The sequence below is a fragment of the Oryctolagus cuniculus genome, chromosome X, assembly GCF_964237555.1.
Source record: "Oryctolagus cuniculus chromosome X, mOryCun1.1, whole genome shotgun sequence".
Lineage (NCBI taxonomy): Eukaryota > Metazoa > Chordata > Mammalia > Lagomorpha > Leporidae > Oryctolagus > Oryctolagus cuniculus.
In genome coordinates, this window is record NC_091453.1 from 133,562,682 (window position 1) to 133,585,438 (window position 22,757).

Here is a 22,757-nt window from a genome sequence, read left to right on the forward strand (position 1 = left end):
TAGTGCTGTGGCGTAGTGGGTAAAGCTACCTCCTGCAGTGCTAGCATCCCATGTGGGTGCCAGTTCCAGTTCCGGCTGCTCCACTTCTGATCCAGCTCTCTGATATGGCCTGGAAAAGCAGTAGAAGATGGACTAAGTGCTTGGACCCCTGCACTCGCATGGGAGACCTGAAAGAAACTCCTGGCTCGTGGCTTCGGCTCGGCTCAGCTCCCGCCATTGCAGCCATTTGGGGAGTGAACTACTGGAAGAAAATCTCTCTCTCTCTCTCCTGTCTCTGACTCTCAAATAAAATAAATAAATCTTTTTTAAAAAAGAAAGAAAAACTACTGTTCCTCAGGAGTATACACAAGGGCTATAAACAATAAATCAAATCTTGAAATGTCCATTTCTGACTTCTTTATCTCTTAAAAATAATTGATAACATCTTATCAGGAAATATGCAGGTAGGTATAAATTTCAAGACACATTATAATGTCATAAATACATGAAAAATGAAACTTAAAATTAAAAAAATGCTATATGTTTTAAGGTAATATGCTATTTTGAATAACAAGTATGAGGGTACTTCAAAAATTTAATGGAAGAATAGAATTTAAAAATGAGTTTCTGGGCAGGCATTTGGCACAAGTAGTTAAACTGCTGCTTGTGATGCCTGCTTTCCATACTGGAAAACTTGGTTCAAGTCTTGCTTCCTCCATTTCTGATGTAGCTTCCTGCTAATGTGCACCCTGGAAAGCAGTGGGTGATGGCTCAGGTACTTGGGTCCCTGCCACCCAGCATGGGAGACCCATGGATTTCCCAGTTCCTGGCTTCAGCCTGGGTCCAGCTCTGGCTGTTGTAGGAATTTGGAGAGTGAACCAGTAGATGGGAAGGTTCTCTCTCTCTCTCTCTCTCTCTCTCTCTTTCTCTTTCTCTTTCTCTTTCTCTCTCCCTTTCTATTTTTTTTTTAGAAATTTATTTATTTATTTGAAAGGTAAAACTACAGAGAGGCAGAGGCAGAGTGAGAGGTCTTACATGCACTGGTTCACTCCCCAAATGGCCACAATGGCCAGAGCTGGGCTGATATGAAGCCAGGAGCCAGGAGCTTCTTCTGGGTCTCCCACTCCAGTGCAGGGGCCCAAGGACTTGGGTCATCTTCTACTGCCTTCCCAGGCCATAGTAGAGAGCTGGATTTGAAGAGGAGCAGCTGGGACTCGAACCAACACCCATATGGGATGCTGGCACGGTAGGTGGTGGCTTTACCCACTACACCACAGCACTTGCCCCTCTCTCTCTTTTTGAAACAAAATGAAAATCAATAAATATTTTTAAAAGTTTAATTTTATTTAAAAAAATTTGAAATCCATGCATAATTGTTTCATAATACACATATTACATGAGCCATTTGAAGACTCCTCATACATCTATGATGAGAGATCTGTTAACTGGATTATGGGGAACAATGAAGATTTTGTGAACCACAAGCAACTGGTCCTTAAACATAATACAATATGGATATAAAAATGAAGAATTTTGTGGGAATGTTAGTTACATAGTTTGATTGGTTTATGTTGTGTATATGTGTTGAGGTATAGCACTGTATCCCATAAAATATACAAGTATTATATGTCAATTAAATTTTCAACAAATATTTTTTTTCAACAAATATTTTTTTAAAAAAATAAAAGGTTTCATCTGAGGCCCAATAATATGAAGCATTTTTCTGGAAAATGAGGATTCAAATTAGGGTAGAGAAGCTGCAAAAAGCATAAAACAAAAGAAACAATAATCTCTTTTTAAACTGAATCAGGCTCAAAGTGGACAGTGACCAATCTTCAGGATTTTTGTTACTGCAGCAACTTCTTATTCACACGTCTCAGGCCATTGTCATTGAGTATGACAATCTTTGTGCCCTCATGTCTTGACAAAGTCCCATAAATATGTAACAGATTGAAAATCAGATACTCCACCCTCATGAACAGACTAATACTATTATCTGTGGAGAAAGTTTTTTTTTTTTTTAATCTTGGGAGTGTGCTTTCTGTTTTTGTTTTCTCTTTCCCTTTCTTTGCCTTTCTGCCACGTTATGAGAGCAAGAAGGCCCTTACCAGATGCCAGCATCTTGATATTGGACTTCACAGCCTCCAGAACTGTGAACCAATAAATTTAAGTACATTACAAGTTACCCAGTCTGTGATATATCATAAATTGGCTCTGACAGCCTTCAATGATCATAAAAGAGGAGTGGAGAAACAGGGATATTAGAATGCTCTGAGATTAAGAGTTAGTCAAGTAAATGCACATGAAGAAAGATGGGGGTGAAATGATGATGTGATCTGAATTTGCACAGCTGGTAGCTACAAATGAAGTCACATTAACAATAATTTGAACTGTAGATACCATTACCCAGATTAGCTTTCATAAGGCCTTTGACCCTTTGCAAAACCCTCATCATGTAGTCCTTTTTTTTTTTTTATCAGTATGTGGGTTGTCATGTGTCACTTGCTGTTTTCTTTTTTTTTTTTTTAAGATTTATTTTATTTAGTTGAAAGAGTTACACAGAGAGAAAGAGAGTCAGAGAAAGAGAGAGAGGGCTTCCATCCGCTGGTTCACTCCCCAACTGACAGCAACAGCTGGAGCTGGGCTGATCCAAAGCCAGGAGCCAGGATCTTCTTCCAGGTCTCCCACATGGGTGCAGGGGCCCAAGGACTTGGGCCATCTTCCACTGCTTTCCCAGGCCACAGCAGAGAGTGAGATTGGAAGTGGAGCAGCCGGGACTCGTACCAGCAGTCATATGGGATGCTGGCACCGCAGGTGGCTGCTTCACCTGCCACACCACAGCGCTGGCCCCATGTAATCCTTAAAAACCTTATGTGATGCCTCACATATGCTGACAAAGTTCTGCTCTGATGTTTCTTCCAGCATCCACTATCTCTTGATATACTCTTAGTTTTCCAGGTTCCTCTTATTGCCTACCAGGTAGCTAAGAAGCACCTCAGCTGTCTGTGTTTCATACCGAACACTATGCTATCCCCTGTATTTGCTATTTACTGCTCTGGACATCACTACTGATATCCTGAAGCTCTTACAATTGAAACATAGGCAGTGTTCTTTTTCTCTAGATTTCTGACGCACACCTCTTCAACTGCAACCTAAAGTCCCCCTCTCCATAGTATTTTCCCTACCTCATTCATCTCTAAACCACTCTGCCTTCCTTTATCAGTAGCATTTAACTAGAAATCCATAGTCACTATGAATACTAATACCTTCTGACATTCAACATAAAATTTAATTCTATAAATGGCATCTTCTGCAACACACTACCCCCTGTACACATCCAGTAAATTCCATAAAAGTAGAGATGAATATTTACAATACTCATGTTTGAGATCCAAGACATTACCATGTTGATGTGAAGAGATATGACAAAAAAGTAAAAACTGTCCAAGGTCCATCAAGAGTGTCTCAGCAGTGAGGAAAGTTATTGGTGAGATCTCCAAGGAAGCCTGACGATGATTCCTCACAAGAAATGTGTGACCTTCAAGGAATATTGAATGTACTTCAGGGGTGGTGCCCATTCCAATCACATGCCAGTACACCTGTTTTCTGTGGCATCCAATCAGACCTGCAAAGTAAGAACAGGACAGCTATGACTATGAGGTAGAACATTTGAAATTTTATTACTTTGACTTGTAAAGAAACTTACCCAAGGAAATTGGGGCTATTAAACCAACAGCTCTTTCCAAGGTAACCAAGAGACATTCCTTCTTGAAATTCTCTCCCCTTGGTCTTTCAGCCAACATTATTTTAGATCTTGTTCCTGTAATGTTCAGACTGCTCCTTTTTCTATTTCTTTCCTGACTTCTCATGGAACTTCAGATGTATACAATTACCTTCTCAACATCTCCACCTGGATATCTCATAAAAATCCACATTTCTAAAACCAAATTTGCAAGTAAGAGTTATCCTTGTCACAATTCTCAACTCTTTATTTATTTATTTATTTATTTTTGACAGGCAGAGTGGACAGTGAGAGAGAGAGACAGAGAGAAAGGTCTTCCTTTTGCCATTGGTTCACCCTCCAATGGCCGCTGCGGCCGGCGTGCTTCGGCCGGCGCACCACGCTGATCCGATGGCAGGAGCCAGGTACTTATCCTGGTCTCCTATGGGGCGCAGGGCCCAAGTACTTGGGCCATCCTCCACTGCATTCCCTGGCCACAGCAGAGAGCTGGCCTGGAAGAGGGGCAACCGGGACAGAATCCAGCGCCCCGACCGGGACTAGAACCTGGGGTGCCGGCGCCGCAAGGCAGAGGATTAGCCTAGTGAGCCACGGCGCTGGCCCGATTCTCAACTCTTATAACCTATATAATATCAACCATAGGCAATATAATTAATAATGCATGCAGCTGTAAGTTTAGTTCCCACACTGCAAACTGCTGACAGCTGTCTCCTATTTTGGCTTTTAAAATTTTTGAATATATATATTTTCATAATCAACAATACCACCACCTTAATCCAAGCTATCATTATACCTTGTCTAAACCACTGAAATAACTTCATTGGTCTTTCCACATCTGGTCTTATTCCCTTTCAAGTCTTTACTCACAAGGAAACTGGTACAATATTTTTGCATTTCAGATCTGATTGTAATATCCTCCACTCTAAACTTGTCAGAGGCTGTCATTTAACGTAATGTCAAAATTCTCCATTAAGGGCTAAAAGGCCCTGATTATTTTGATTCTTGATCCCTCTCCAATCTCATCTCACATAGCCTCACTTCCCTGTTACCAACCCTGTTTCAAACCTCATTAAAGTAGCGTTTTCCTCAGAGATGCCTTCTCTGATTCCCCAATCTAGGTTAGATTCCTTTTATTCACTTTCAGAGAATTATGTATTCCTTCATGGTAATTGCTATTTCATAATTTTTGTGTTTATTATTATAGTTAATTGATTACTATCTGTCTCTCCATTATACTACAAGCTATGTGATAGGAAGGACTTTTATGTTTAAATATATTAAATCCACGTGCAGAAAGACAAGTGCTGCATGATTTCATATCTTAAAAAATGATCTCATACAAGTTAAGAGTACAATGAGGGTTACCAGAGGCTGAGGAGTGTGTGTGTGTGTGTGTGTGTGTGTTTGTGTGTGTCTGAGGGAGGGAGGGAGAGAGGGAAGGATGAATAAAGGTTGGTTAAGGAGTACTAAGTCACAGATCAGAGAAAGCAGCTCTGGTATTCTATTGCATAGTAGGGTCACTACAGTTAATAGCAATGTGATGTATATTTGTCTATCAAAAAAGGTACAAGAAAGGATTTTGAATGTTTTCACCATGTCTAAGGAGATAGATATGCTTCCCCTGAATTGAACATTATAAATGTGCACATGTATCAAAAAAGCCCATGATGCCCCATAAATAGATATAATTTTAATGTCAATTAAATAAAAATATATATAATCACAATTGTTTTTCCTAATTCTAAAATTATGCACATTAATTCTGGAATTACTAGAAAATGCAGAAAATGAGAAGAAAGTATCTCTCCTCATCCATCATTATTCTCTCATTCCTGATTATTCCATATGCTTCATATGCTCTGTAGTATATATCCAGTGGCTTCTAAGGCCTCTCATTTCTAAAAATATTTTTATTCTTCCCCCAAAGCTGATTCATAGTTTGACTACAAATTGTCAGTTTAATTCCTGTTCCTTTGCACATCACCTATTTCTCTGAGGAGAAACTTTAAGTATCTTCTCTTTGTGCTGTGTTTGAAATGCCACAATGATAATTTTGGAGATCTTTTTGTTATTTATTTATTCTCATGGGAAATTTTAATATGAGCACACGTGTCTTCTAATTATGGACATTTTAATTCTATCATTTTTAAAAAATTATTTTATTTTATTTAAGAGGTACACACACACACAGGGGTAGAGAGAGAAAGAAGAGCACTCTCCTAGCCATTCATTCACTCTCCAAATGCCTGCAACAGCTTGGGCTGGGCCGGGCTGGGCCCAGCTGACACCTTCAGGAGCCAGGAACTCAATCCAGGTCTTCCACGTGGGTGTCAGGAGTCAAATTCCTTGAGTCATCACCTGCTGCCTTCTAAGGTGTGAATTAGCAGGAAGTTGGAATCAGGACACAGAGCCAAGACTCAAACCCAGGCACCCCAGTGTGGGACACAGGCATTTTAACCAGCATCTTATCCACTAGGCCAAATGCCCACCTCTGTTTAATTTTTAAGTCTGTTTTAAGATATATTCTCAAGCTCTTTTATTTTTGTTTTACTTTATGGGAGATTTTCTGTATTTTACCTACCTTCTATTGAGTTTTTAATTTGACAATTGCATTTCTTTCTTTTTCAAGATTTATTTATTTATTTGAAAGGCAGAGTTGGGGAGAGAGAGAGAGAGAGAGAGAGAGAGAGAGAGAGGTGCCAGAGAGAGAGAGATGCCAGGGATGGGCCAGGCCAGAGCCAGAATCCAGGAGCTTCCTCCATGTCTCCCATGTGGATACAGGGGCCCAAGAACATGGGATATCTTCTGTTGCTTTCTCAGGCCATTAGCAGTGGGTTGGATCAGAAGTAGAACAGCTGAGACTCAAATACGTGCCCATATGGGATGTTGGCATCACAGGTTGTAGCTTAATCCACTACACAATAGTATTTCTGATTTTTATCAGCAGATTATTGTATTGATTGTTTTTCATAAAATCCTATTGTCAGGGCCAGCGCCATGGCACAGTAGATTAATTCCCCACCTGTAGTGCCAGCAACCCATATGGGAGCCGGTTCTAGTCCTGGCTGCTCCTCTTCCAATCCAGCTCTCTGCTGTATCCTGGGAAAGCAGTAGAAGATGGCCCAAGTCCTTGGGCCCCTGCACCCATGTGGGAGACCTAGAAGAAGCTCCTGGCTCCTGGCTTCGGATCGGCACAGCTCTGGCTGTGGTGGCCATTTGAAGAGTGAACCAACGGAAGGAAAACCTTTCTGTCTCTCCCTCTCACTAACTGTAACTTTACCTCTCAAATAAATAAATAAAGTCCTTAAAAAATCCTATTGTCATTTTATTGATGTAACTTTTCATAAAATCCTATTGTCAATTTATGGATATAGTACCTTCTTGAATCTTATGAAAAATCTCATCAGAGCTTTTGAGAAGCTCTGTTACAAGCATTACTGCTTTTTCCTCTAGGATTATTATTTTATTTACCTTGGCATATCCCTTTCATATTTCAAGGTCTCCTTAAGTATCATTTCACCCTTGATTGGTCATTTATATTTTCAGCACAAAGAAAAATAAATCTGATTATGATCTCTGTGTACATGAGCAACCTTCATTTTCAGATGCCTGAAAGAAGAATTGTCCACTATACCTTAAGAGCCCTAAGAGGCCAGGATTTAGTGAGCTTTCCTCTGGAGTGCAGAGCTGTCTGAGAGCTGGAGAGAATATCTCTGGTGTTGAACTCAGAAAAACCTAAGGATCGCTGAACCTGCACTACATACCTGGCAGAGACCTGTTGACATAGCCATTGACTGTGTGCATTTTAGGCCATGCCTGAGCAGATGCAGAATCCATAGCTGGAGTTCCTGAGTGCCAAGTTTTTCCTGATGAGAGAGGGAGCAAAAAACAGTTTAGCTCTGCACTGGGGCAAAGATGGCTCACACCTTTAAGCATTTTTGTCAGTGAAGGAGAAGACAATTAGTGAAAGGCAGATATGCCTTGTTCAAACTGATTCTCTCTTCCTGTGGAGGGGTCTTCAAAAAGTTTTCAGAAAATATGTATTCTAAAAAACTGTACATGGATTTCAAAAATTGTTTGTACCAAAGTGAACTTATCTTTTAATTCCATTTTTATATGAGCTTTTTGAAGTGTCCTCCCTCATATTTCATCCATGAAAATAGAAGGGGAGGGATAATGACAAGTAATAACTGGAAGGAAGAGTTCAGTGGGAACCAAGAGGGTTTACTTTTATTTATTAGCAGATTTATTCAAAGGAAGCAGATGTAAATCTTCCTAGGAAACAATGGTTTATCAGTACCTGTCCCTGTGGTAATGAAACCCCAGCAATCTGAAAGCTTCCCAACTGTCCTCTCTGAAATTAACAAGCACTGCAAATATTATTGGAAAGTTGCTTCTTGAAGCTACCCCTTTGCATGGAGGTACTCGCTGAAGCACTCAGCTGCTAGGCAATTCTCCTAAGTTTCATTAGCCATTTTCAGATTCATTTATTCTGTCATTGAAACACATTTACTGAGGATTGCTAAGAGCAGCACTGATGACTGAGAGGACACAGTTGCTGCCTTCATGCGGTTTCCACTCTAGCCTGAATAGACAGATAAATAAACTGACCACTACAACACAGAGTGGTACAGGATATGTGACAGTGGGCTGTGACAGGAGCAGAGAAGGAAGTTGAAGCGAAAAAGATATGAAGTCAAAGAAGATAAACATTAAATAAATAGACAAGAATGATATGGCATGATAAGGAACACGCTCAAAATGATGTGGAAATGTAGAAAATGGGCAGATAAACTGGACTGGAGATCATCCTGGGAGAGGCAATTAAGGAGCAGGAGGGATGAAATAAGGAAAGGAGAGGATTGGCTCTTTGTAAAGACGAACCTACCTAAGCAAAGGTCTAGATGAAAGGTAAGGCAGGAATAGGAGCTCACTGAGGCTGGAAATGTCAGAGGTCAAACTGAAGAGTTGTAGGACTAGGGGACAAGACCAGGTACATGCTTTGGTCAACTTCCTCTATCTGCTGTAGTGAAAGTAGAATGTCAGGAGAGGTGACATTAAGAAGGCGGCAGTGTAGGTGGATATATTGGGAGAGGAGAAGATCATGATGTTGTCAATAATTGTGTAGAAAGAGGAGGGGCAGAAGTACTAGCAGTATTGAGGGCCTACACTGTGCTCCATAGTGTTCTATATTACTTAAAAAATCACTTATTGCTCAATCCTCACAACAATGCTGTCAAAAATGTTATTATTTCAATTTTACTTACATATAATATTTTCATTGACACACAGTAATTGTACCTATATGCAGCATGCATTTGTAAGTTTCAGGTTATTATTTTCATTTTAGGAAACAGACACAAAATTCATTTTGAAGTTCACGAACCTTCATCAAATACAGCAAAAAGAAGTACAAATTCATGCAAGATCTGTGTTGTTTCTTTGGCCAGACTCCCTGAAAAAGAAGTGAGAATTTTATGTTCTACTTAAAAATCCTATTACAGGAAATTGCCTCTAGGAGGAGACATCCTTCAACAACTGCTTGAGCATAAGCGCAAATTGAATTTTTTTGTTTTGCAAATTGAGTTTTTTGTCTCTTCTTAACTTTGCCATAACACTGTTTCTCTATTAGGTCTCCAATATCAGTCTTTCTAAAAGTACGTGGGATAAAATGTTATCTACTTAAATTTCAAATTTGTTGTAAACCACTACTTTTGCACAATAGATTAACGCAAATTATTAAAGAATGAAATTGAAAAGATGTGCAAAATACAAGCCCATATAATCACATACACATTATAACAGAAAAAGAAAAAAATTATGGAAAATGTGCCTATGGGTAATTAGTTCAAAGAACTCCTATTTCTTTTGTAACTTTTTTATACTCCTGCAACTATAAATAAACAAAAGTTACAGCTGAAATACAACTGTCCAGATTAAACATGTACACCCACATTTCCAGTGAGTATATGTTTCTATTTTTAAAGTTTTTGGTGATAACTGAGCTTGCTTTATGATTTAATTGCTGAATTTGTCTTTGTAAGTATCATATTAATTTGATTGGGAGATTTTGAGAAAGAATGTCTCTCTTGTACCCTGTCTGCTTAGAAATAAAAATTTCCTTTGATTAAGAAAGTAACAAATACATGCTGCAATAGGAGATGCAGAGAAAGCTGCAAGGTTAACAACACTCAAGGACACACTGGCAACTGCACAGACTCTTGTTCTCTGCAATCATAACCTGTTAGAAATGTTTGAGACCTTGTCAATACAAATGAAATATTCCATTCTTCACTAAGTTAAAGCACTTTGACACAGGAAAACAACCTCAATTTAAAGCTCAGTCACAAAGCTTCAGATGAGGGCTATTAAGGTTAAGATCCAGGCACTTTCCAAAGAAGGTGCACACACAGCTGATCAAGATAGGAATCACATTTTGTAGAAAGGACAGCATAGTAAAGTTAAGGCTTCAGCCTTCCTCTCCCCACCCCGCCCCTACTGCCCTATGCTCTGTACCTGGGACAGGGCCGCCTATTCTGAAAGACCCATAGTACCTGGCAAGGAGCTGTAAAAGGCAGAGTCAAGCTGGCAAACTCAGGGTTGGTTTGCTTGAGCCCAATTTTATCAGGTGCAGAGTAAAACCATTTGCGTCCCAATGGCTTAGCAAGAGCTAACAAGGGGTGACTGGACTTAACCTCTCACATTCATGCAACCTTTCTGGCTTTCAAAGAACTTCAATGCTTTAACCCATACAAATTTAAAATTGTAGAATACATAGGAAACTGCCTGAAAAGTCTGATTATTTTTATTTTATCTTTAATTATCATATAGTAAGTTTATGACTTAACAAACATAGAGGTTCAAGAAGCCGAATTACTTCATCTTGTTTTGTTGCTGAGTAGTATTCCATGTTTTGGATGTACCACAGTTTGTTTAACATTTAGGTGTTGACAGTTTGATCGATTATGAATAAAACTGCCACAAACAGTTGTATACATGTTTTTATGCAAAGATAAGTTTCCATTGCTTGAGGTCAATTGCCAAGTTATCTCTGTGTATGAGACTTCCTGTTTCTCTGCATGTTTGGCAATTGAATCCTGGTGGCTTTATAATGAGAGAGAGAGAGAGAGAGAGAGAGAGAGAGAGAGAGAGAAGGAGAGAAGGAGAGAGAGAGAGGGAGAACACAAACACTCTCTCTCTGTCTCTCACCATGTGATGCTCTGGATGCTTCTGGACTCTGCCATAAAAAAGTTATCATCAGATGCAGCCCCTCAATTTTGTACTTCCAGATTGTTGAATGAAATTGAACCTTTTTTCATTTTTCAAGCATCTTGCCTCCAATATTTTGCTATAGTAATAAAAACCTGACTAATACAGGGATGATCTTAGCCACTTTTTGAGTATAACTTCAGGAAACACCTTGAAAAAGGCCACTAAGACAAGACACTTACAAATTTCATGAGACCCACAAAACTGTAAAAAATAATAAGTGATTATTGTTATAAGCAACTAAATTGTAGCTGGAACAAGAAAATGTCACTGAAGTTGATATCACCCTTATAAAGAAATAAGAATAAAAACAAATTATACAAAACATGCTTCTTAATTTAGTTTATGCTGTTAATCTATAATTAAAAAAGACTTGAATTAAACAATATTAAAATATTGTATTAAATATAAATAAATGTCTACTTTTCTCATATTTTTATATACTTTTGGTTTACAGATGAGAAACTAACCACCCGAATCAGTCTTTATGCTATTGATTGTACACACGGCTGTGCTCACCTCCGTGAAGCTCCCAAGGAACCTAGTCCAAAATTCGCAAAAGGAAGACAGCAATAGAAATAACTAATAAGACATCTAACAGATTTGAAGTGGAAAATATCAATGTTTTGCAAGCAGAAACCTAATTATGGAATTGGCTGCTCTTGACACAAGATTAGAGGTCATTGTGGTCACATAGAATAGAAAACCTTTTCTCTCAGAAATTAGTCTACTTTCCATGAACATGATGCTAGGAGAAAGAAGCCTCTTTCTGGTGAAAGAACACAAATACTGTTATGAATATATCCAGTTGCTTATACTTATCTGCCTTTTTCATCTCAATCATATGCTTTTTTTCTAACAAAAATTATTTTATTTAATATTTACAAACAAAGCTAGAAATGATAAACCACACACTGAAAACCAAGGTTAGGGGAATTTATATAGTTTGACCAAATCACAGAGCTGAGTCTTCAACCCTAATCTTTGACTTTCAATCCTGCACCCCATTGTCAGAAAGAAAATCTGTGGTTGGCGTTACAGTTGGATGATGAAAACAATCACTTGTAGCTCCTAACAATCCCCATCCCCACAGACCTTTAGGGTTATTGAACAAAATCATATGCTTTTTACACTTACCTTCTCTACATACCAGCAAGGCTCCAATCAGACCTGAATTCAGGTCTTTCACCAAGTCCACATGAGAAAGATATGAGTAGGTGAGACATGGTGGGTCAGAGGCCATTGGACCATTTTCTTTCAGGACCTGCCAGACATAGGTATGACTCTCACCAGGAAAGATTTTATCATCTTCTTTCTCCCTTTGGCTGGTCTGATCATCATATTCAGCTCCTAAAGCAAGAAAGGATAAAAGTGTCCTTTCTAGTCCCATTACACACTCAAACATATCAAGCTTATTGTCACTAATAGATTCTACATAAGATACAGACTTCTGGGATTCCAAAATTTTTATCAATTTTATTTTCTTTCAATACAGATTTTCTTTTGGCTCAAGATTTTATTGCAAACATGTTACCAATCCACCTGTTAGCAGCTTCTTTATTTGCTTGATGTATTTCTTCTACAACTTGTGGGTCACATTCTTAGTATTTTTCTATTTCCACCCGCTTTGTCCCCCCCCCCCTTTTCTTTGGCTATCATGGTTTGTTCTTCCATCTCATGTCAGCCAGTTTTAGCTTTCTAAATGTTTTTCTGTAGGTTTGCATGCTTCTGGTTTCCCTCAGACAACTGAGATTCCATAACCTCCAACTTAGATTTCCTTGTCATGCATAGCTTCATTGGGAAAAGCCCAATTAGACATTCCAACCCTCGCACAAGCATACCATCATCAACTAAACTTCGGAGGACTTCTTTTACTGACATAGCAGTAATGCCTTCTTGTTTGTGAGCAACCTTGTCCATATCTTTTAGTAGAAACATATCTTTTGTCTCCAAAAATATTTCAATCTTGAAGGTTCTGTTTTCTTCTACACTCAGTCCTTTTATTTTTTGACATGGGGTGGGCGGCTGAGCTTCAGGTGACAGGGCCAGCACCACAAAGGAGTTTTTAGTTTCCCTGTTTGGCACTCTAAGAGAGTTTTTAGCCACTTTCCTGTTACTTTAAGATTCCCATTTCAATGGTTATTCAAATATTCCTTTCAGCTGAGAAACCTCATAGTTTTCTGCTTCATCTACCTGCATACTATATATTTATTTAAGAGAATTCTCTTTCAGACATGCATTTATATTTTGTATCTATAATATTTTACTGCAGGTGAAATCTTTTCAAAAATCAAGAGACTAAGTAGATAAGAATATATGAATAATATTCACAAAATTTAAGGTATCAAAGTCTACCTCAGACTTCACTATGCTCACCAATCTTTGAGGAGAATTAATTCGATCATCCGGATGCCAGTCTTGGGAACTAGCAGCACAGAACACTCCCAAGCCACCAGTGCAGTTAGTATGCTCTCATGGTTCTCTAATCCCACAAGAGGTTGGTATTTTTATAATAACACGTAAGGTCCTTTTCTGAAAGACTTTTTATGGGAGGTAGAATTTGCAAAATTTAGTATGTTTTGCCTCTCGACTGCATTAACATGCCACAGACTCAGACTGTTGTTGTGTAAAGAATGTTAAAAAGTAGTACTTTTTCTAAAAATACTTTGTATTTTGTATGTTAAGAAATTATAGTGCTAGAAAGTAAAAATGGACAACTGATTTTTAAAATTGATAAATTGTGCTTCATTAACTAAGAATTTCTGTTTATTAAAAATATATATCATTGACAGTGAAAATTCAAGTCATAAATTACTGGAAGAAAACACACAAATATTTACATCTGCCAAAAGATTTATATTCAGACTATATAAAGTGCCTCTAAAATCAGTAAGGAAAAAAACTCATTTTTTTCTTTTTTTGAAATGTAAAAAATTATTTTTAAGCAATACATAAAAAGTCTACCTATTTATGGGCTATCATGTAATGTTTTGATACTTGTACACACTGCATAATGTCCAATCAAGGTAAAAATATCTCTCTTTTCCAACATTTAACATTTCTTTTTGATGAAAACATTCAAAATCCTTTCCATTTTTTTCTTTTTTATAGAGAAATATATATTATCTATCATTGCCCTACTGTGCAATAGACCTCTAGAACATCTTACTCTTATGTAATTATAACTTAGGACCTGTTAATCAACCTTATCTGATATCTCCCTCTCTTTTCCCTGCCCAGCCTCTTGTACTTTTACCTTCTGTCAGGTCACCTTTTATTCTTTAGGATCCACAAATAAGTGAAATAATGGGATTCTTGTTTGTGTGCTTGAATTATTTCACTTAACATAATAACCTCTAATTCCATCCATGTTGCTAAAAATGACAAAATTTCATGAGTAATATTCCATTGTGTTTATACCACATTTTCTTGATCCAGTGATCAATGGATGGACATGAATTGTTTCCCTTTCTTGGCTATTGTGAATCGTGCAGATGTCTCTTTGACAGATTTAATTTCCCTTGTATATATACCCAGCAGTGGAATTGCTGGGCCATATGGTAGTTCTACTTTTAGTTTTTGAGGAAACTCCATACTGCTTTCCACAACAGCTATACTAATTTACATTCCCATTGACAATATACAAGGTTCTTTTTCTCCATATTCTTACCAATACTTATATCTTTCATCTTTTTGATAACTTTGGTTATCAAACTTTAGTCTAACTGGGGCAAGATGATATCTCATTGAAGTTTTGATTTGTATTTCCTTGATGATTAATGATGTTGAACATTTTTTCATGCACTTATTGGCCATTTGTAGGTTTTCCTTTGGGAAATATCTACTTAAATGTACTGACCATAGGCCGGCGCCGCGGCTCACTAGGCTAATCCTCCGCCTTGCAGCGCCGACACACCGGGTTCTAGTCCCGGTTGGGGCACCGGATTCTGTCCCGGTTGCCCCTCTTCCAGGCCAGCCCTCTGCTGTGGCCAGGGAGTGCAGTGGAGGATGGCCCAGGTGCTTGGGCCCTGCACCCCATGGGAGACCAGGAAAAGCACCTGGCTCCTGGCTCCTGCCATCGGATCAGCAGCGGCGGCCATTGGAGGGTGAACCAACGGCAAAGGAAGACCTTTCTCTCTGTCTCTCTCTCTCACTGTCCACTCTGCCTGTCAAAATAAATAAATAAATAAATTAAATAAATTAAATAAATAAATAAATGTACTGACCATTTTTTAAAAGATTTATTAATTCATCTGAAAGACAGAGGTAGAGAGAGAGAGCAAGAGAGAGGTGAAATATCTTTCATCTGCTGGTTCACTGCACAAATAGCCACAACAACTGGAGCTGTGCCTATCCAAATCCAGGAGCCAGGAGCTTCTTCTGGGTCTCCCATGTGGGTGCAGGGGCCCAAGGACCTGGGCCATCTTCTACTGCTTTCCCAGACCATAACAGAGAGCTAGATCAGAAGTGGAGCAGCTGGGACTCAAATCAGCACCCATATAAGATGCTGGCACTTCAGGCAGCGATGTTACACACTATGCCACAGCACCAGTCCCTGTATTGACCATTTTTAAATTGGATTATATGGTTGTTGTGCTATTGAATTGCTTGAGTTTCTTATATATTCTGGTTATTAATTCCTTGTCAGATGTATAACTTGCAAGTATTTTCTCCCATTCTGTATGTTGTCTCTTCACTCTGTTGATTGTTTCCTTTGTGAGGCAGACTTTTTTTTAAAGATTTGTTTTATTTATTTGAGAGGAAGAGTTACAGACAGAGAGAGGGAGACACCGAGTAAGAGGTCTTCCATTTGCTGGTTCACTCCCCAAATGGCTGCAACAGCCAGAGCTGAGCCAATCTGAAGCCAGGAGCCAAGGGCCACAATGCCTGCCCCTAAATGTCTTACATTTAGATCTTTAATTCATTCTGAGATAGGGGTCTAGGTTAATTATTCTGCATTCTGTGGATATACAATTTTGCCAGCACAATTTATTGAAAAAACTATCCTTTTCCAATGTATGTTTTTAGCAAATTTGTCATAGATCAGTTTGGTTGTAGATGTGTCAGTTTACTTCTAGGGTGTCTATTCTATTCCATTGGTCTATATGTTTGTTTTTATGTCAATACCATGCTGCTTTAGTTACTACAGATTTATAGTACATTTTAAAGTCAGGTAGTGTAATGGCTCCTGCTATGTCCTTTTTGCTCAAGATTGCTTTGGCTATTTGTGGTCTTTTGAGATTCTGTACACATTTTACTAGTGTTTTTATAATTTTGTGAAAATGTCATTAATATTTTGATGGAGAGGGCACTGAATCTATAAATTGTTTTTGGTAGTATGCACATTCTAATGATAATGATTTTTCCAATCCACATACATGGGATGTCTTTCCATCTCTTTGTGTACTCTTCAATTTCTCTCATGAGTTTTTTTATAGTTTTCATTGTGGAAATCTTTCTCTTCTTTGGTTTAAATTTATTCCTAGATATTTTCTGGGTAGCTATTGGAAATAAGATTGCCTTTTGGATTTATTTTTTAGACAATTTACTATTGGTGTATAACAAGGCTACTGATTTTTGTATGTCAATCTTGTATCCTGCAACTTTGAGGAATTTGTTTATCAGTTACAGATATCTTGGCTGCAGTCTTTGGAATTTTTTATATATATAAGATCATGTCATTTGCAAATAGTGATAATTTGGGCTCCTCCTTCCTCATTTGTATGACTTTTCTTTCTTTCTTTTTTTAAGATTTACTTCATTTATTTGAAAGGCAGAGTTACAGTGAGAGAGAGCGAGAGCGAGAGCGAGAGAGTTCTACCCACTGGTTCACTCCTCCAGATGGCCACAATAGCCGGAGCTGAGCCGATCCAAAGCTAGGAGCCAGAATCTTCTTCCGGGTCTCCCACATGGGTGTAGGGGCCCAATGACTTGGTCCATCTTTGGCCATAGCAGAGAGATGGATCAGAAGTGGAGCAGCTGGGACTTGAACCGGCACCCATATGGGATGCTGGCACTGCAGGTGGAGGCTTTACCCACAATGCCACAGTGCCGGCCCCTTATTTATTTCTCTTATCTAAATGGCTCTGGCTAGGACTTCCCATTCTATGTTAAATAAAAGTGGCAAAAGTGGGCATCCTTGTCTTAAAAAGCCTTCAGCTTTTCCCAATTCAATATGATGTTGGCTGTCGTCTTGTTATGTATAGTCTTCATTAGGTTGACGTATGTTCTCTCTATGCCAAACCTGTTCAGTGATTTTATCATGAAGGGACATTAGATTTTATCAAATGTATTTTCTTTTTTAAAAAACCTTTTAGTTAATAAATGCAAATTTCATAAGTACATCTTTTGGATTATAGTGGTTTTCCACCCATAACCACCCTCCCATCCACAAACCATCCCATCTCTTACTCCCTCTCCCATCCCATTCTTCATTCTTCATTTTCAATTATCTTTATATACAGAAGATCAACTTAGTGTATACTAAGTAAAGATTTCAACTGACTGCACCCACACAGAAACACAAAGTATAGAGTACTGTTTGAGTAGTAGTTTTACTGTAATTCACATAGTACAACACATTAAGGACAGAGATCCTACATGGGGAGTAAGTGCACAGTGACTCCTGTTGTTGACTTAACAATTGACACTCTTGTTTATGGCATCAGTAATCACCCTAGGCTCTTGTCATGGGTTGCCAAGGCTATGGAAGCCTCTTGAGTTCACCAACTCCGATCTTATTTAGACAAGGCCATAATCAAAGTGCAAGTTCTCTCCTCCCTTCAGAGAAAGGTACCTCCTTCTTTGAATGCCCATTCTTTCCACTGGCATCTCACTCACAGAGATCTTTCATATCAAATTATTTTCTGCATCTATTGAGTGATAATATGATTTTGTTCTTTATCCTGTTGATATGATGTGTCATATTTATTGGTTTCTGTGTGTTGAACCATCCTTGCATCCCTTGGATAAATCCCACTTGATCATGGTCAATTATCTTTTTAAGGATTTTTTGGATTCGGTTTTTTTTTTTTTTTTTTTTTGACAGGCAGAGTGGACAGTGAGAGAGAGAGACAGAGAGAAAGGTCTTCCTTTGCCGTTGGTTCACCCTCCAATGGCCGCCGTGGCCGGCGCGCTGCGGCCGGCGCACCGCGCTGATCCGATGGCAGGAGCCAGGTGCTTTTCCTGGTCTCCCATGGGGTGCAGGGCCCAAGTACCTGGGCCATCCTCCACTGCACTCCCTGGCCACAGCAGAGGGCTGGCCTGGAAGAGGGGCAACCGGGACAGAATCCGGCGCCCCGACCGGGACTAGAACCCGGTGTGCCGGCGCCGCAAGGCGGAGGATTAGCCTAGTGAGCCGCGGCGCCGGCCTGGATTCGGTTTTATAGTATTTTGTTGAGTTTTTGAAAGTCTGTTCATTGAGGCTATTAGCCTGTAGTTTTCTTTTTGTTGTTTCTTTGTCTGGTTTGGGTATCAAGGTAATGCTGTCCTCATTGAATTTGGAAGAATTCCTTCCTCTCCTATTTTTTGGAATAATTTAAGAAGAATTAATCTTAGTTCTTCCTTTTTTTTTTTTTTACTATTTTGTTTTGTTTTTAATTTATTTGAAAGGAAGAGATATAATCAGAGATACACAGACAGAAATCTTCCATCCACTGGTTCACTCCTCAAATACCCACAGGGCTGGGCCAGGCCAAGAAATTCAAATTCTATTTGGGTTTCTCCTGTAAGTGGAAGGGATCCAAGTACTTAGCTATCACCTCTGCATCCCAGGGTGGTAATTTACAGGAAACTGGATTCAGAAGCAAAGCCAGGATTCAAACCCAGGTACTCTGACGTGGGATGTGGGCATCCCAAGTGGCATCTTAACCACAGTGCCAGATACCTGTCCCTTATTCTTCTTTAAATATCTGGTAGAATTCAGCAGTAAGATCATCTGATCCTTGAATTTTCTGTGATTGGAGGTTTTTATTAATGCTTCAATTTTGCAACTCATTATTGGTCTGTTAAGATATTCTATTTCCTCATGATTCAGTCTTGATAAAGTATATGTGTTCAGAGATTTGTCCATTTTTCTAGGTTATCAAATTTGTTGCCCTATACTTGATTTGTTGCCCCATACTTGCTCATAATAACTTGTAATAATCCTTTTTACTTCTATGGGTTCCGTTATAATTCTCCCTTTTTTATCTCTTTAAATCTTCTCTCTCTCTCTCTCTCTTGACAGGCAGAGTCAGACAGTGAGAGAGAGAGACAGAGAGAAAGGTCTTCCTTTTCCGTTGGTTCACCCCCCAGATGGCTGCTACAGCCGGCGCGCTGCGCCGATCTGAAGCCAGGAGCCAGGTGCTTATCCTGGTCTCCCATGTGGGTGCAGGGCCCAAGCACTTGGGCCATCCTCCACTGCACTTCCTGGCCACAGCAGAGAGCTGGACTGGAAGAGGAGCAACCAGGACAGAATCCGGCGCCCCAACCGGGACTAGAACCAAGGGTGCCAGCGCCGCAGGTGAAGGATTAGCCTAGTGAGCCGCGGCACCGGCCTCTCTTTTTTTAAGTCTAGCTCAGGACTTGCCAATTTTGCTTATCTTTTCAATGAACCAGCTCTTCATTTTATTGATTTTTTGATATAGTTTTTTAAATGCATATTTATTTGTTTCTTCTCTGAGTTTTATTACTTCCCTTTTTCTACTACGGTAGGGTTTGATTTGTTCTCATTTTTCTAAGTCCTTAAGGTGCAGTGATAAGTTGTTTATTTGAGATCTTTCTTCTTTTTTACATAATCATTGATTGTTATAAACTTCCTGTTAGTATTGCTTATCCTACATCTCATAGGTTTTGGTTTGTTGTATTTCCATTTCCAACCATTTCAAGAAATTTTAAATTTTCCTTCTTAATTTTTTTCTGGATCAATTGATTGTTCAGGAGTAAGTTGTTTATTTTCTATGTATGTGGGTAGCTTTCATTATGGATTTATTGCATTGAGGTCAGAAAAGGTATTTGATATAATTTTCTATTCTTTAAAAATTTTTGATACTTTTCTTATGACCTGCCATATGACCTGCCCTGGAGAATGTTACATATTTTGCTAGAAGATTGTGTATTCTGCAATTGTTGTATCAAATATTCTGTAAATATCTGTTAGATTCAATTGAATTTGAATCTGCTCTTTACTTGTTGATTTCCTCTCAGCCTCCATTTTAAAAGTGAGAGGTTAAAGTGCCCTACTGTTATTGTATTGGACTCTCTCTCCCTTTAAGTCTATTAATATTTGTTTTATATATTTTGGTGCTCCAATATTGGGTGCATATATTTTTAGAATGTATTGCCTCTTGCTGGATTGAACCCTTGATCATTTTATGATGACATTCCTTGTCTTTTTTTACAACTTTTGATTTTAAGTCTATTTTATCTGATAAAAGTGTGGCTACTCTTGCTTTCTTTTGGGTTCCATTTGCATGGAATGTCTCAGACTATCCTTTCACTTTCAGTTTATGTGTGTCCTTATAGATCAGTGAGTTTCTGGTAAGCAGAATATAGCTGGGTCATATTTTTAAACCATTCTGTACTGATCCAATAATTTACTGATAACTTGCTGGAATATTCCTGATGTATATATGCTATAGGCTGAATGAATAATATTATAGGTAGCATTTTACCCCCTTTACTCCCTTCCTGAATTGTGGAGGTTAATAAAAAGCTAGCTGGAGTGGGAGCTGTGGCCAAAAAGATTATTTGTTTCAACAAGATCAGCCTGTGCCACTGCTAGGTGGCTCTCATTACCTGGTAGCATACATATTGAGAAATTAGGTGGTGAAAGAATATCTGGATAGTCAGATTATATCCTCTCTAGGATGCTGTCTGGCTATAACAAGGCAGACATAGTGAGTTGGTTTTTTTTTTTTTTTTTTTTTTTTTTTTTTTTTTTTTTTTGGGATCTTGACCTGGCTCCACAAGACAGAACAAAGGACCTAATCAACCTAGCTCTCCAAATGAACCCCTTGGCAAGGCCACACTCAAGAGGGAGGTCATGTGCCACCATGAGTCATGTTCCATTACAGTATACTCTGATTTTCCTATGAAGTCTCAAGATCGGACCTTTTCTTCAAACCTTTCCTGACTGAGTGGTTGTTCCTTGAAGAACTCCAGTGTAAGTGACCCAGTTCAGAAAGCTTTGAGACTTCTTTTTAGGTATGAGTTTTCCTGTGATAGAACAGCCCAGCTAGCTAGATCTGATATATATGAAGTCTTTGGAGTTCAGGATCTATTGTTTTATAGCATATTTCAATTAGGACTCATTACGTTTCAAGTGCATGATAGTCACATCTGGATCTTGGCTACCATACAATAAACATGTCTGGTGTTTTCTTGTTGTATAATATACTTCTACTGTAATTTGACCATTTGGGGATCCTGAAAAGGTTTCCAGTGTGTTAGTTTTTTTGATGGGTTTAATTTGAGCTGGATTTTGGAATGTTTATATCCCCATATTCATAATTTTAAGGCTTTTATCTCTTAAGTTAGCAGAAAAGAAAAAGGTAAAAAGTATGTTGGCCACCATTTCTCTGTCAATCTTTGGAAAATTTTAGCAATGTTGACCTTTAATTATATGTGACTCTGTAAGATACAAATTCAGATGCTCTAGATTTGTCATGGCTTCCTATCTCTGATTACTTGCCAAAAAGTTCAACATAGGATCAGTGATGTTGAAGGAGCAGAGAAAGTTAGCTTTCCTTATGATTGTTCCATGCCTACAAAGGACAGGATCAACACCCCTTAAGACTCTTATAGAGTGTGTGGCCCACAAAGAACCTCTGAATCAATAGTCTTGATTTGTTACATATCTGGATTTCATCCCCAAATTATAGAATTACCTGGTAATTGTAGGTCCTTTCTCATGAATTTTAAAATCCTGGAGAGTGGAAGTTCTCTCATTGGCACAGTTTAGATTAGATGCCCATCTGTAGACAATCCACTATAGCCAAGGAAGCTAGATACCTGAATTAACTGCTCATCCCTAGGCCAATGACTATGCCGGGAAGGTAAGGTTTTAAGGAAATGGCAGGTTCCACTTAAAATACATATATTTGAGGCTGGCGCTGCTGCTCACTAGGCTAATCCTCTGCCTGCATTGCCGGCACACCGGGTTCTAGTCCTGGTTGGGGCGCTGGATTCCATCCCGATTGCTCCTCTTCCAGTCCAGCTCTCTGCCATGGCCCGGGAGTGCAGTGGAGGATGGCCCAGGTCCTTGGGCCCTGCACCCACATGGGAGACCAGGAGGAAGCACCTGGCTCCTGGCTTCAGATTGGCGCAGTGCGCTGGCCACAGCACACTTGCCGTAGTGGCCACTTGGGGGGTGAACCAACAGAAAAGGAACACCTTTCTCTCTGTCTCTCTCTCTTCACTGTCTAACTCTGCCTGTCAAAAAAAAATACATATATTTGAAACAATTCCCATAGGATAGGGAGTGAGGAATATATGTAACCTTAGGAAGAAACATGACTACTGCCTGCTATACCCTGGATATTGTATTGAGCATTCACTATAGGCTAGGGACCATGCTATGTGCCAATTAAACAACAAACAAGACATTGATCCTGTCTTGAGATAGTTACACTCTAGTAACTTTGAGAAACAGATATAATGTTTAGTTAGGCTGTCAAAAGATTTTAAAGAATAATCAGTTCACAAGAATGAGAACATGGAGACTTACTCAGAACATGGCTATGTCCTAAAGCTTACACATTGGATTGGTAACTGTGCTTGCTTCAGTTTA

At 39.0% G+C, this 22,757-nt stretch overlaps 1 protein-coding gene and 1 pseudogene across 4 annotated transcripts in view; both read right to left on the reverse strand.

Annotated features, from left to right (window-relative positions):
- Positions 1 to 22,757, reverse strand: part of F8 (coagulation factor VIII) — a 152,961-nt gene that overhangs the window by 109,949 nt on the left and 20,255 nt on the right. For all 4 annotated transcript variants that reach the window (XR_001792396.3, XM_070066324.1, NM_001171271.1 and 1 more), the window contains exons 4-7: positions 12,125 to 12,337; positions 9,105 to 9,173; positions 7,483 to 7,584; positions 3,383 to 3,604 (exon numbers count right to left, since the gene is read on the reverse strand). Coding sequence is in view for 3 of the 4 variants with exons in the window: in XM_070066324.1 (XP_069922425.1) it covers positions 3,383 to 3,604; positions 7,483 to 7,584; positions 9,105 to 9,173; positions 12,125 to 12,337 (606 nt within the window). In the remaining variant the exon portion in view is untranslated. The remainder of the gene's footprint in view (positions 1 to 3,382; positions 3,605 to 7,482; positions 7,585 to 9,104; positions 9,174 to 12,124; positions 12,338 to 22,757) is intronic.
- On the reverse strand, positions 12,409 to 20,778 carry LOC103345412 (meiotic nuclear division protein 1 homolog pseudogene; annotated as a pseudogene).